Raw genomic sequence first — 14,329 nt, 5'->3', positions numbered from 1 at the left:
GAATGTTAAATATAATTTGTATAATAAAAAATGGATAACAATTTGATTTAGTATTCAACAAATACCCATCTCTGACTGTGATATGCTAACATAACTTTTGCAAGTGATTTTGATCGTTTAGAAAGCCTGCTTTGGTTCATCGTGAGAAATGAAATCGTTGTTTTCTGTGTTTTGATAAAAGGGAAACTCTTCTTGCTTCTGAACCAATCAAAGATTTATATTTTTTCCATCTAGCTTTTGTATAATTTAGTTGCAGATAACTGGACTTTGGCTTGCTGTTTCAGTGCAAATATCATATTAGTTGCTTTTGACCAGTTTCTTCCTGCTTCTGCTTTTATAAATGATCTGAAAAAGAAACTTGCCTGTGCTGCGATAGCTCTTAATGAATTGAACTTCGGACAACTCAACCTTTATTGCATGACATATGTGACCACGTGTCCTCTGACGTATGTGTGATTACGCAAGGTTTTGCTTTCAGCATGAGTATTGATGTGCTTTCATTGACTCCCTTTTATTTTCACTGAGGTGCACTCGACTTCTGGGACACTGAGACACAGCACGTCTGATTAGTTGCGTTGTCGCAGAGTTTTGTGGTAGTAGCTGAATTGACACTTCCTCAAATTTGGTTCTTGTTTTAACTTGTACTTTACTTTTTCCTTGCTGTACTGTTCAGGCTGAATAGAGTGAATCCTGCTCATGTGAGCAGATCCGCTCTGAATGTGCAGTCAGCAGGTTCAGGCTCTGAATGCAGCTCTATGGCAACCCACTACAGGAAGACAGACAGAGAATACAAAAGAAAAGTCCCATTAATCAAACGCTCCTCTGCTCTCCTAGAGGAGCTGAGGCACATACTTCATGCACCTAAATCTAAAAACCTCAAAATATTCACAATAGACTTCTATTATGGCTTGTCACTGGTCCAAAGGCCTTGGAAACCAATTAAAACACCTTATGAAGTACTGGGAGTTTATCTAAAAAAAAAAACTGTTAAATTTCAGTGAAACCGATGCCATGAAGTTTCATTTCCACCCTAAACTTGATATTAAATGGTTGAGAAACATACTCCATTCATATCTGGATAAATGTGAATAAAAGACATTTATGTAATCTATAATGGTTACTCATCATTGCTATTGCTCATATTCCTTACACCCAAAACAGATAAAAACACATCATAGACTTGCATTGGTATGTGATAGGATCAGAATGTCATAGACTTCGCTTTTTGACTTTTCAACACCCTGCTTACCTCGCCAAACTCCATAGAAACTCCTTTAAACTCCTTACTTGGAAAACAGTCAGTGCAATTGTAGTGGTACCATCATAGTGAGTTTTTAGTCAGCAACACTCACATTTCAATGAAAAGAAAGAAAATGGAATAAAAATCTAGTTTTGGTAGCAGTATAGTGTCATTTCTACCAAATACTTGATATGAGCTGCTGCGAAAAATGCTCTGTTGATATTTGATTGCAAGGCATTATGTAATCCATAAGGTTTCTTGCGTAAGTGTCCAGTCGTATGTTTTGTGTGTATTCAGGAAGGAGCGTCCTGTCTCTATGGGTATCTTTTCATTGCCGGGAAGTGATGTGAAGACGCCTGATCTGCACCGGGAAGCTGTGGAGGCTCCAGGAACGGACACATGGAGATATAACAATCTCAGCCACCCACGCTCCAACACCAGCCTTAAGGTGAGAAACACACCGGTTTGCTGATTATTTACTTGTATTACATCCCTGTGTATCCCTTTATATAACCACAGTTAAAACTGTTTTGTATCTAGATCTACATTTAGTACAAATGCACGAATACTACAACTTAATCACACATACAAAAAAAAGTTATTATATTCCATTACACCTTTAATATATTAATAACATGTCTACATTAATAATATAGAAAATCCCAAATTTCTGACATAGCTCAATTATGGCAAAAATCATAATCACAATTATTTTGGTCAATATTGTAATTGCGATTATTTAACACTATTATGAGTGTATGAGTGTTACAAAAGTTTATATGAGTGATTTATTTAAAGATATAAGTGAGATATGTTAAACAAACAAAAAAGTCCTCAAAATTAATGAAAATAATTCAACTGTCAGTAATCCAATAAATAAATAAAAAAGCAAAGGGCAAATGCAATAAAATAAAAAGATACAAATGAAACAAACTAGACTTAAAATAACGTTACAGCACAAAGTATTCAGTTAACAGAAATTAATAATAAAATAATTAATTAATAAAAAAGCATATATAGTCTTCATTGTAAGAATTAAACTTTTTTTGTTTCTTAATAAAGCTTTAATCGAGAGCAGCATGTGATTTTGTCATGAGCTGCATGGATCCGATTTACCGTAACACACGTATTTTCTTTCTCAGCTGTTTGTGTTAATTTATTACATGAAATGAATAATCACTAAGCACCACATTCAACACACATTCAATAAGAGGTTTCTTAATAAGCATTCAGTATTTTAGTTTTTTTTTTATTTGTTTTTAAATAAAAAAAACTGGTCTTTACCAGTGAGACTAAATTAAAAGTATGCTATATAAATACATAATACCAAAATGTTAAAATCAAATAAGGTTGGTGCTAATAAAACAGAAGAGTTTCATTCATCCAATAAAAAAAAAAAAAATGTGGGTAATGATCTATATATTTTTTTTTACTTGAGCCAAAGCAAAATAAATAACTTATTGTCTCAGGTAAAAAAATGTAGATTTGAATCATTACCCTACATTTTTTTTAATTGGATTTTTAAATAAAATTAAGTCTATGTAATTTTAAGGTAAAATAAAAATAATCATCCTAATGCAGAGCTGACGTTTACTTCTGGCTTTTCAAACGTGTATGCAAGTTCTAATTTACAAAAAAAAACTTCCGGAAAAATCGGCCGAAAAAAGAACAAAAACCAGTTCCGATTTATGGTCGGTCAACAGGTGCATCCCTAGTCACGTTGATTTACTCATTGGGCTTTTATGAATGAACAAAAGAGCACCGCTGGAAAAGAGATGAAGTGGGGTGCAATTCTGTCATATCACATTTATTGTCTTTTCATAATCGTTGGAGGCTGAAATCAAAACAACTGTATTTTGATTAATTGCAGCCCTAATGATAATTACTATGGCTGTGATTCTTTGGGTAGGCTACGATTCGATTCACGATTCATAGAATTCATAGAAAAATTAGAAACAAATTTTTGGCGATTCGCGGTAAAAAAAAAATCACATTTTAAGATCGATGCACATGCATCGTCAGGGTTTGTATTTGATGCAACGATAAAACAAGTGAATAGTTACACCCCTAATAATTACAGTTACCGTTTTATTGCACAGTCCTATATATATATATTCAAATTAATGGATGATAAATCAAATCAAGAGTTTGTGAATCGCATTGAGTTTTAAAAGGTGTGCCAATTCTCATCCCCACTAGTGAATCATCAAGTTGTCATCATCAGTGCTTTTCTGTAGACAACAGCACCCAGAGCAAACCGTTATCTGCTTCCCAGAAACTGAACATGGGTTTGGGGGAATAAAAGGGATGACGACACTGTTCGTTTGTATTGAGAGAGTTCCCTCCTCTGAATGGATCTGCGCAGAACATATGTTTAAGAAGCCTGAGTGGCACTGCCAGTGGGAAGGAAGCTCGTTGTGAGGACCTGCTGTGCCATGCATGCTTAAACAGAGCCCTAACAGAGCCAAGAGCCAGACACACAGGCCAGGGCTGATCCTGGCTCAGTTCTCAGCATTACAAAACATCCTCTTTTTCCTGCTCGGGAACCTTCCATCTCCCTTAGAGATACATGCACTAGGCCCCTTCATACATATTCATGTTAATGAAGTAATCGTTTACCATCGATCTCTTCCTGCCGTGTTAATGTTCACAAACCAAACGCTCGACTCGTGTGCTCCCTAACTGGCTAGTTCTCACCAAAAAGATTTTGAGGAACACATGTTGAAGTTATAGCATTTGTCATTGAGAAAAAAACCCCCATCTTGACTGACCACCAGACTGATCTGAATCCTTTCCTCTTCCCTGATTCGCATTGATTTCGTCAGCACTGATGGCAGTGTCAATCTCTCACGTCTTAGATTAGACTGATCTTGAAGCCAGTCTCGATGTTGAGCCTGATGCAGGAGTTTCTGAAGGATGACGGTCATATTTCAGCTCAGCAGAAGAGTGCTTACACTGCTGGAGTCTGATGGTGTGTGATGTCTGATGTGTCCGCCTTCAGAAATCCTTGTTTACATCTGTACCACCTCATTTTATTCTCCCCCATAATGAAGATTTCATTATTTTACTCTTTAAACAACTTCTTTACTGTTCCATATTTTTTATATCTACCAAGTATTGCGCGAAACAAATGTTTTTGTTTGTATGCATTCTTGACTGTGCTTTTTCTGTTACGATTTGATCTACTTACATTTCTATTTTCATCTTGAACGATACAAGAAAATTATTTATTTTGTGTTTATGCATGACATCCAGAAGATATAACCGACATTTAAGCCACACATTAATATTTTTAGTTCACTCCCTCATTTTTTTTTATATATAAAATCAATGTCAATTTTTTATAATTGTATTTTTTTTTTTTTTTTTTTTACAATGTCAAAGAAAAGTGCAGAGCCTTGTTTAGTGTGTGTGTGTGTGTGTGTGTGTGTGTGTGTGTGCAGAGCTGTAGGTGCTACACCCAGACAGAAACAGCCCATCATTTGGCAGCTTATATGTTTATGAATAATATTATCATTTCTAACTTCATCTTGGCTCGCTGATGCATTCATCAGCCTCATGTCAAAAAGTTGTGAACGCTTTTTTTAATGCATAGTCTTTGGACTTCTGAAAGTCACAGTAGCTGTACATCAAGCTCTGTTATTTCAAAAGGTCAATGAATATTTGATTTCTCATTAAAAGACCCCATCAAGGCCACTGGTGAGTCATCTGAGCTTTAAAAGCACAAAGCCTCCATCAGACTCCTACTGTGGACTGATACAGACGGCCTTTGTGTGCTCAGTGACTCTGCATTTCTCTCCATATCATCCCCCAGAGTCTCAGCGCTGCTGCTTCTGAGAAAGATGAGAAACTAGGCCATGACTAGCTGTCAGCCTCTCCTCAGGTTAAACCGCTCTGAGCTGCCACATTGAGAGAAAGTGGGCACATGCTGCCTTGGAAACCCGAGAGAGTTTGGGAGCATCCTGCAGCCAGGGTATTGTGTGTGTGTGTGTGTGTGTGTGTGCACTTGTGCTTTTGTTGGCTTGTGCGCATATGTCAGAGAGAAGAAAGAGCGCTTTGAAGCTTGTGCGTTCCAGACAGGAGTGTAAAACCTATTATCGGTTCCTGCCGCTCCCCGTGGATTAGTTGTACGTCCATAACCGATTGATTTTAATGAGAGCTTTGGTTCTTTTTATAGAGCCCAGTCACCAGGTGTAGTGCTGTTTGAAAAGTCACATTAATGAAACATCTCATTATCTGAAGAGCTCGAAAACTGGCATCACAACTGGTCTTTCTTCGGTGTAGACAAACACACAAAACAAGAAATGTAAACCAATCACGTTTTTACTCGTGCATCTTCTGATATTCATTACCAAAAAGTAAGACCTTCGGAGCATGTGAGCGTTCGGGCTCATTGGGGAAAAATGCAAAAAACTTACGTATACATAAAATTCACCACAGTTTCTTGCAGAAATGAACACGAGTTTCAGTAAAACACCACAAACTTTTATTCCTTTTCACACAAATTATGATTAAAGTGGCAGATTATTGATAAATAAAGACTTATTTTTGCATGGTTCCTTGCGCAGTACTATGCTATGATCTCAAAACACTTTTATTGTAGTGCATGATTTGTAAACAAGTACATTTTTATATTTGTTATCATAACCCACTTCATATGTTTGTCTTTTCTGACCCAGTAAACTGGCTTGGTAGCGCACCCAGTACAACATTGCACTTATGAAGTGAAGCGCTTGGGTACGAGTTCATTAAAACACAAACGAGATCAAATGACATGATTGAGTTATCGATTGTGTTTTAGCTCACATTTGCTATTGTAATAACATTATTGGGTTTGTCTGTTGGGCTCAGGTTAGGGTTCAAAATGTGATACAGCATTAACCTTTTAGTGCTTTTCATTTCCGAACATTCGTGATATGTACAACAACCACCATAAAACCAATCTGAAGTCTCTGGGGTATATTTGTAGCAATAGCCAAAAATACATTGTATGGGTCAAAATGATCCATTTTTCTTTTATGCCAGAAATCATTAGGATATTAAGTAAAGATCATGTTCCATGAAGATATTTTGTGAATTTCCTACTCTAAATATATAAAAGCTTAATTTTTGTTTAGTAATATGTATTGCTAAGAATTCATTTGGACAACTTTAAAGATCATTTTCTCAATATTTAGATTTGTTTGCACCCTCAGATTCCAGATTTTTAAATAGTTGCATCTCTGCCAAATATTGACCAATCCAACTGGTTTTGTGGTCCAGAGTCACATTTTTATCGCCATGCATTGGACATTTTTCTTTTTAAAGAGTATCTTCGCGGATTATCCGGTTTGACTCGGAAATGTATCACATTATGGAAATTAAAATGGGTTCCCATTGTCATTTCATGTTGATTTTAAAGCTTTAGCTCAATTTGGCTCCACCATAAAATACAGTTTACTATAAACTCTCTGTCATGATTTTTGATTGACCGCAGGAGACAGATTATATGTAATCCTGTCCTGCAGTTCATTTTTCTGTAGCTACAGCTTAATCTGGATTTGACAAGCAGACTCCTGATGCTTTTTGGGCAAGGTCTGGCCTGATTTTCTTTTTATATAATGCTAATGCAGTTCCCATCAGCCACCGTAAACCGAAACGAGAGGCAGTGTTGCTTACTGTACGTTTCTCTCTGGGCAGCTGGAGGCGAATGAATCCCTCAGGAGAGGGGATGGTAAGAGTTCACAGGAGAATTTGGAAACCCAGTGGAGCGACTCCAGTAAGGTAGTCCCGTCTGCTAGTCCTGCCATAACCTCAATGGATCCGCAGCGGAGCGTAGTGTGTAGTGTGCTCTGTTTGGCTCGTCTCCACACCCCTTACTGATTTTGGATCGATAGTGAAAAGTGCATTCATAATCCACACACTGCTGCCTGCAACCACATACTAACACTTAAACAACACATAGGCAACTCATAGGAGTGAGTACCAAATAAAATGATCTTTGAGTTAAACTGTGGTTTTAGTTGTAGTCAGCATTTGTGTGGTTGATGTGATTGCTTGCAGTTTTCAATGTGGTCACAAGAATATTCCCGGTTATTTCTGACTTCTTAAAATAACAACCGTGTAAACCATCTTTACGGTGCTTTTGTATCCTTTATGAAGCTTGAGATGTCTTTATTTGAAGCTTAGTGTTTATACATGTTATTGGCGGGAAAAAAAGGGCCAGTGAATAATAACCTGGAATATTTAAGTTTATTTATAATGCCACTAAACCGTGTGTGTTTTGTGTGTCAGTGTTCCCACTCAAATTCTGTATTGAGTCATGATTCATATTAGTAAATGCTCAAGTGAATGTTTAAAATGTACTCTTAAAAATCATATTTTTGTGTGCTGCTTTTACTCTCTGATCATCAGTTTTTAATGTTTTTGAAAGAAGTCTGCTCTCTTCTGCTCTCCAAGGATGCATTTATTTGATCAAAATACAGTAAAAACAGTGAAATATTATTTATAATATTACAATTGAGCTGTTTTCAGTATGTAATTGATTGCTTTGATCAAAGCTGTATTTTCAGCATCTTTCCTCCAGTTTTCAGAGTCACATGATCTTCAGAAATCAGAATAATGATGATGATTTACTGCTCGAGAAACATTTCTGATTATATAAGTGTTAAAAAAAAGTTTTATATATACATATCTTTACTGACAATCCTGAACAACTTAATGCATCCTTGATGAGAATAAAACTGTATTTTTTTTAAAAACCCATAGTATCCTAATCTAAGCTTCTAGTCTGCAAGTGAAGATTGCTTGTCTCTGCTTTATACTTGTATGATCAGGGTTAACTGAATTATTTAGAGCCAGTTATCAATCTTTCTAAATGAATCTGCATGCAGCATGTCAGTCCTCATCTCAGGACGAGAGCATGGTGTGCAGAGCACGAGGTGATGATGTTGTGTTAGTCTTTATGATTAATGTGGACCGTCTCATTTAGCACATAAGTGCGATCGATGACCGTTTATTCATAAATACTTGATATGACTCAGTGTGTATTTCTTCTGCTGCTGGTAATGCTTCATGGGTTTGTTTTCAGGATGAACTTTCTGATGCCGGTAGAGGAGAGTCCAAATCCATCACGCCAACGTCTGCAGCGACACCAGACGTATCGATGGACACGCCACGGACCGAGGAGACCGAGGGATTGGACAGGAACCTGGAGTCGAAACCAGACAGCAGTAAGATCATCGGCGTACAGGCATCTTTAGATGACTCCTGATGTCAAATACTAATGCAGTTCATCTCTCTCCCGTTAATGCTCTGCTTTCATCGCTCGTTTCACTGCTTTGCTCAGGGTTTCCATTTTAAGCTTTGAAATTTAATTTAATACAATTTTAACCAAAAAAAAAAAAAAAAAGCAAAACGATCTGAGATGCATGTTTGTGATTTGTGTTTATACTCCATAAATGGTGCCGTGGCTCACTTAAAGGGATAGTTCACCCAAAAATGAAAATGTGATGTTTATTTCTTACCCCCAGGGCAGCCGAGATGTAGGTGACTTTCTTTCTTCAATAGAACACAAATAAAGTTTTTAACTGAAGCTGTCAGTCTTGTAATGGAAGTGGCTGAGAATTACGGCTAAAACATACACAAACAACCAAATTAAACCCTGCGTCTTGTGAAGATACACTGATGTGTAAAGACACAAAACGATCAGTCTGTGCTAGAAACTGAACAGTATTTATATAGTTTTATTTACCTCTGATTATCGTCGTCTCCTTGCTTTAATGACAGATCGCAGACTAGATATAAGTGCATTCCTGCCAAAACACCTACATTTCGGCTTCCCTGGGGGTAAGCAGATACCCAGCAGATTTTCATTTTTGGGTGGACTGTCCCTTTAAATGAATATCAGCTCCCCGTTTGAAACAAATGTGTGTGTGTGTTCAAACTACGATCACACGATCTCCAAAGTCTCTAGTGTGAAATTGAAATAATGTATTATATAGATGAATTTTAGCACGTTAGGCTATCTATAAGAGACCTAACCGATACGTTTTTGTGCTCAGGAGCCGATCAAAGTGAGAATGCGGAGCGATCGGAGGTCCAGGCGATCATTGAGTCCACTCCAGAGCTGGACATGGATCTGAGTGGATGCCAAGGCTCCAGGTACATCCACACGGATTCAATCATTCCTTCATTCACAGTGCTCTCCTTATCACAGCGAGCAGAGGATCAGAGGATCTTCAGTCCGTACACAACCATCTGGACGTTGTTAGTCTTACGTCTGTTCTTCCTCTGGGTTTGTTTCTAGCACTCCCACTAAAGGCTTCGAGAACATGGCCTTTGACCGTAACACTGACTCTCTGTTCGAGGAGCTCTCGTCCGCAGGAACCGATCTCATAGGAGATGTGGATGAAGGCGCTGATCTGCTGGGTAAGTTCTCAGTCAACCAGAGCATGCCTTAAATTAGAGGAACAGTTCAAACAACAAATTAATATTTACTCACAAAACCTGTGTGAATTTCTTTCTTCCTTAAATGGTGGATTTTTGAAGAAAGTCCTGGCCACTCATCAATGTAATGAAAGTGAATGAGATCAAAAAGTGTAAAATAATATAAATAACTTGTGCTCTACATTCCAAGTCCTCCTTTTATTTTATTTTATTTTATTTATTTATTTATTTATTTATTTATTTATTTATTTTATGGTTTCTTTGCAAAAATTGATTTAAAAAAAAAAGTGTGCTGTCACTGTGTACTGTGTATATTTATTATGTGTATATATAAACACACACACATACAGGTAATATTTTGAAAATATTTAAAGGTCTTATATTTTATATTCTATATAAATATATTGAACACATAAACATAACATAATTTTCTTAAATATATGCACATGTTTGTATTTATACAAACATAACAAATATACACATTATACACACACACATTATGTAAACAAAATCATTTGACTGCACAAAAATAATAAAAATAAATAATAAAAACACAAAATATTTAATAAAAATGTAAAATTTTATTGAAAACCGAAAATATTAAAAATCATTTTTTTTTATACAAACTATACAGGCATATTTAAAAAAAAAAAAAAAATGAACGAATAAAATGACAAAAAAAAAAAACAATTTAAATAGAAAAATATAAACAAAAACTGTAATGGTATTTTAATGATACTAAAATAACACTACTTTTGAGTTCTGTGAATGTCCATATTGAATGTTTTGTGTGTGTGTGTGTGTGAGTGTGTGCCTGTTGTATCTGTCCTTCTTGTCATTCTATTCTAACAGTGGAGACATCAGTCATTAGTTCTTTTATTCATCATCTTATCTTAACCCATCATTCCTCACTTACGTTCACAGCGCATCTAATCATGTCTTTTTTCCTCCATGTTTGTGGCGCTTCATTTGTGGCTTTTCTTTCCCCCAGACGAGTTCTCTGGTGTGTATGTTTACACTCCTCTCATTTTCATACACTGTATCCTCACCAGGTGCGACACCACAGCTTTCTAGCAGCAAGTAACTTGTCTATTAGGAACCAAGCCACCAAAATATGCTTGTCTGAGCTGGTTAAGACAAGTTCCTTGATGCTTTTTTTTTTTTTTTTTGTATTGCATCTGGTTAAGATACAGTTGTTGTTGTTTTGTAGATCCTCAGTAATTTAGTGTCACTCTTATTGATTTTGGTCATTGACTGACCCTTTCCTTGTTTTTTTTTGGTTTGCATGCCAATTTTAGACATTAATTTCTTTGGTAAGCATGATTTCTTGATCATTTCTATTCTCCAGAAAAATCAGCATTCATGGGGTTTTCAGAGATTTTTGCTCAAATGTTTTTTTTCATCATATGAAATCTGCTTTGTATTGTGGTCATGTAGGAATGGGTCGTGAAGTCGAACACCTGATCCATGAGAACACACAGCTACTGGAGACAAAGTAAGTCATAATATAGCATTAGTAAATAATATAGCATTAGTATGTGGTCTGTGTCAGCTGGGAAACGGCAGAAAGTTTGCATTTAGACCATGTTTCCTCCAAATGCAATGGTTCTATTGCCATCTGCTGTTTTAAAGGAGTTACAGCAATGCTTGAAAAAAAAACATTTTCACTGATAACTTGTTATTTTGGGACTGGATTGTGAGTCTTTGAATGATTCATTGAAAAGAATCGGTTCATAAGAGGAAATTGCCTGTGTGTGTGTTGTCTGTCTTATTCAGTCAAGGAGGATCAAGCAATAGAAATACATATTTAATGTCTGTCTAAGGAGTTTTAAACTATACTTATAGTGTAGGTTAAGTTGTGCATAGACATCTATTATTAAAAACACAGACTTGTGTTTCTGAAAGCTGCATTGCTGTGTTTGCTGCAGGAACGCTCTGAATGTGGTGAAGAACGATCTGATCGGTCGTGTGGATGAGCTGGTGTGTGAAAAAGATGTTCTTCAGGGGGAGCTGGAGGTCCTGAGACACTCCAAAGACAAACTGGAGGAGAAGAACAGAGAGCTGGAGGAGGAGCTCAAAAAGTTTGTCATTCGACACAGAGACGTACTGTATATCAGCGATCCAGACGAACTTGTGTGAGTGACGCTTGTCTGTTTCGTCCGAACAGAGTCCGAGCTGAGCTGGAGGAAGCCAAAGTGAAGACGAAAGAGGACGACGATGTAAGCAAGAGTTTGGATGCAGTGTGGATTAGGATTGCAGAGCATTCGACTCCTCACCGTTTCATTAGATCTCAGTTCATGAAGTCGAGATGCAATGACAAAACAATGACATTTTTGAGTTAGCGTTCTCGCGATACAAAAAATACTTCAATGCAATACTTTTGAAAATATCTGTATTAAGAACCATTTTGGGTATCACTGTAACAAACTGCCATGAAAACATTTCAACAGGATAAGATCGGAGATTGGGATATAATAATGACAACAGCAGCTACAACAACAATAATAATAATAATAATAATAATAATTCTAAAACAGAAATATATTACCGTTGTAATACAACTGCACTGTAAAAACAATTAATATTTAATAAGTTTATAATTATTTTATTTAAAACCATTTAATTTATAGTACTTTTAATTTCTTCACTTGAAAAAGTTAAACCTCAAGCGTTTGATACTTTCAAATCAACTGAGATTGGGACTCGATGATGAGAACAATACTAAATCAAGTAGAAAGTAGAAAAATGTGTATTTTATAAAAAGTATTTAATTTGTACTTTACTATAGTTAAATTAAAGTACTTATGACTTCATTTCTTCGCTTGCAAGAATTAAACCTTTAAACTTTAATATTTTATTTATCAATTAAAATTGCTGGGATTTAATAATTATAATACAGAAAAAATATTGCTATTTTAATACAACTGCATTGTAAAAAACAAATTATTATCTACATTTTTACTGTAGCAAAATTACAAAATGCATGAGTTTAAAGAGTTAAACACTAAAGCTTTGGTATTTTCCTCTGAAACTGAAGCTCTGCTGTCTGAGATTGAGATGAAAAAAAATGTTTCTAAGACAGAAATATGTTACTATTGTAATGCAGCTGCGCTATGAAAAATATATTTTACAAGTATATTCATTATTTTGCTTCGCATTAGAAATCAGTCAGATGCTGCATTAATTTGGGGAAATTATGCAAGTGTGTAACACCAATGCACATTGTGTTCCCAAAAATATGTGTCCCTGGAGCACAAAACCAGTCTTGAGTCTCTGGGGTATATTTGTAGCAATACCAAAAAATACATTGTATGGGTCTTTTATTCCAAAAATCATTAGGATGTTAAAATCATGTTCCATGAAGATATTTTGTAAATTTCTTACCATAAATATATCAAACTTAATTTTTGATTAATATGCATTGCTAATAATTCATTTGGACAACTTAAAGCTTCAACTTCTATTTAGATTTTTTTTTACTCCGTCAGATTCCAGATTTTCCAATAATTATAACTCATCCAACCAAGTGTTGTCCTCCTAAAAAACCATACGTCAATGAAAAACTGATGTATTCAGCTTTCAGATTATGTATAAATGCAGAGATGTATCGATGTATAAACCGTATTTTAGACTAAACTATTTCAAACGATCAGCTGTGCTGTGTTTCCCTCAGAGCGACGTGCCGACGGCCCAGAGGAAGCGCTTCACACGGGTGGAGATGGCCCGGGTCCTGATGGAGAGAAACCAGTATAAAGAGAGACTGATGGAGCTGCAGGAGGCCGTCAGGTGGACGGAGATGATCCGGTCAGTCACTGTGATCTCAACACTCAAACCATCACAGCTTGTGCCTTCCTCTCAACCCTGTGTCTTCTTCAATGCAGAGCATCGAGAGAGAATCCAGCTTTGTCCGAGAAGAAAAAGTCCAGTATCTGGCAGTTGTGAGCAGCCTTTTTTTTTTCCTTCTCCTCAAAGTTGTGTTTTATTAGTTTGTGTGGTTTGGCGATCAATCTCTGTTTTCCCCTTCTCGTTTTATGTCCCTCTTTTATTTGTTTTCCTTCTAGGATGTAGGTAAATCTTAGAAATCCTAGTAAATCTTGCACTTTGTTTGATCCTTGAATCCAAAAATGTGTTCTTGGACATGGGAATGGGGTTTCTTTAAAGCTTTAACAGCGGTATAATAAAAGCATAACAGGAATTTACAGCTAGACTGTTACATTACATTAAACTTTACTAATGCTCAAGCGTTCATTACACTTGTTTTTAAAGGATTTGGCACCTAAGAGCCTGCGGGGGGCTTGTTTTTGTTGGTTTGAAATGCCATTCCCAGGTCATGCTGGTCTAGCTGGGGTTTTGGGGGCATTTAAGGTTTTGCATCTATTTTAAACCCATTCATTCTCCTCTTGTGTGCTCCTGTGTTTTCTGTAACCCCGTTCATGTTGTCCTGTGTGTTTGCAGAAGGTGTGTTGGGTCAGGGGAAACGGATATCAGGCGTTTGTTTAGTTCATTGAATGTTTGTGGAAGGATTTGCATGATTTGGCTTGATAAAGTGCAATAATAGAAGAGCTTTATTCACCAGTTTCAGGTCACATTTGACTAACAGCTCCCTCTGAAAGCCTTTAGGAGGAAGATTATTTAATTACACAAAAACAGACAAAAAAATAT

General features: G+C 36.3%; 1 protein-coding gene across 8 annotated transcripts in view; it reads left to right on the top strand.

The window, feature by feature from the left end:
* spag9b (sperm associated antigen 9b) overlaps positions 1–14,329 on the top strand; it is a 51,492-nt gene that overhangs the window by 24,921 nt on the left and 12,242 nt on the right. For 2 of the 8 annotated variants that reach the window (XM_026277395.1, XM_026277399.1), the window contains 11 exons: positions 1,538–1,688; positions 6,920–7,003; positions 8,310–8,451; positions 9,283–9,382; positions 9,528–9,649; positions 11,105–11,162; positions 11,596–11,748; positions 11,835–11,886; positions 13,341–13,471; positions 13,549–13,605; positions 14,123–14,125. In XM_026277395.1, coding sequence (XP_026133180.1) covers positions 1,538–1,688; positions 6,920–7,003; positions 8,310–8,451; positions 9,283–9,382; positions 9,528–9,649; positions 11,105–11,162; positions 11,596–11,748; positions 11,835–11,886; positions 13,341–13,471; positions 13,549–13,605; positions 14,123–14,125 — 1,053 coding nt within the window. Of the gene's footprint in view, positions 1–1,537; positions 1,689–6,919; positions 7,004–8,309; positions 8,452–9,282; positions 9,383–9,527; positions 9,650–11,104; positions 11,163–11,595; positions 11,749–11,834; positions 11,887–13,340; positions 13,472–13,548; positions 13,606–13,728; positions 13,732–14,122; positions 14,126–14,329 lie in introns of all 8 variants that reach the window. The other 6 variants (XM_026277398.1, XM_026277400.1, XM_026277401.1 and 3 more) reach the window with 4 other exon arrangements.

Source organism: Carassius auratus, chromosome 12 (assembly GCF_003368295.1).
Source record: "Carassius auratus strain Wakin chromosome 12, ASM336829v1, whole genome shotgun sequence".
In the NCBI taxonomy this organism is placed as follows: domain Eukaryota; kingdom Metazoa; phylum Chordata; class Actinopteri; order Cypriniformes; family Cyprinidae; genus Carassius; species Carassius auratus.
The sequence above is the reverse complement of the archived record's forward strand: the minus strand, read 5'-3'. Positions and strand labels throughout refer to the sequence as shown.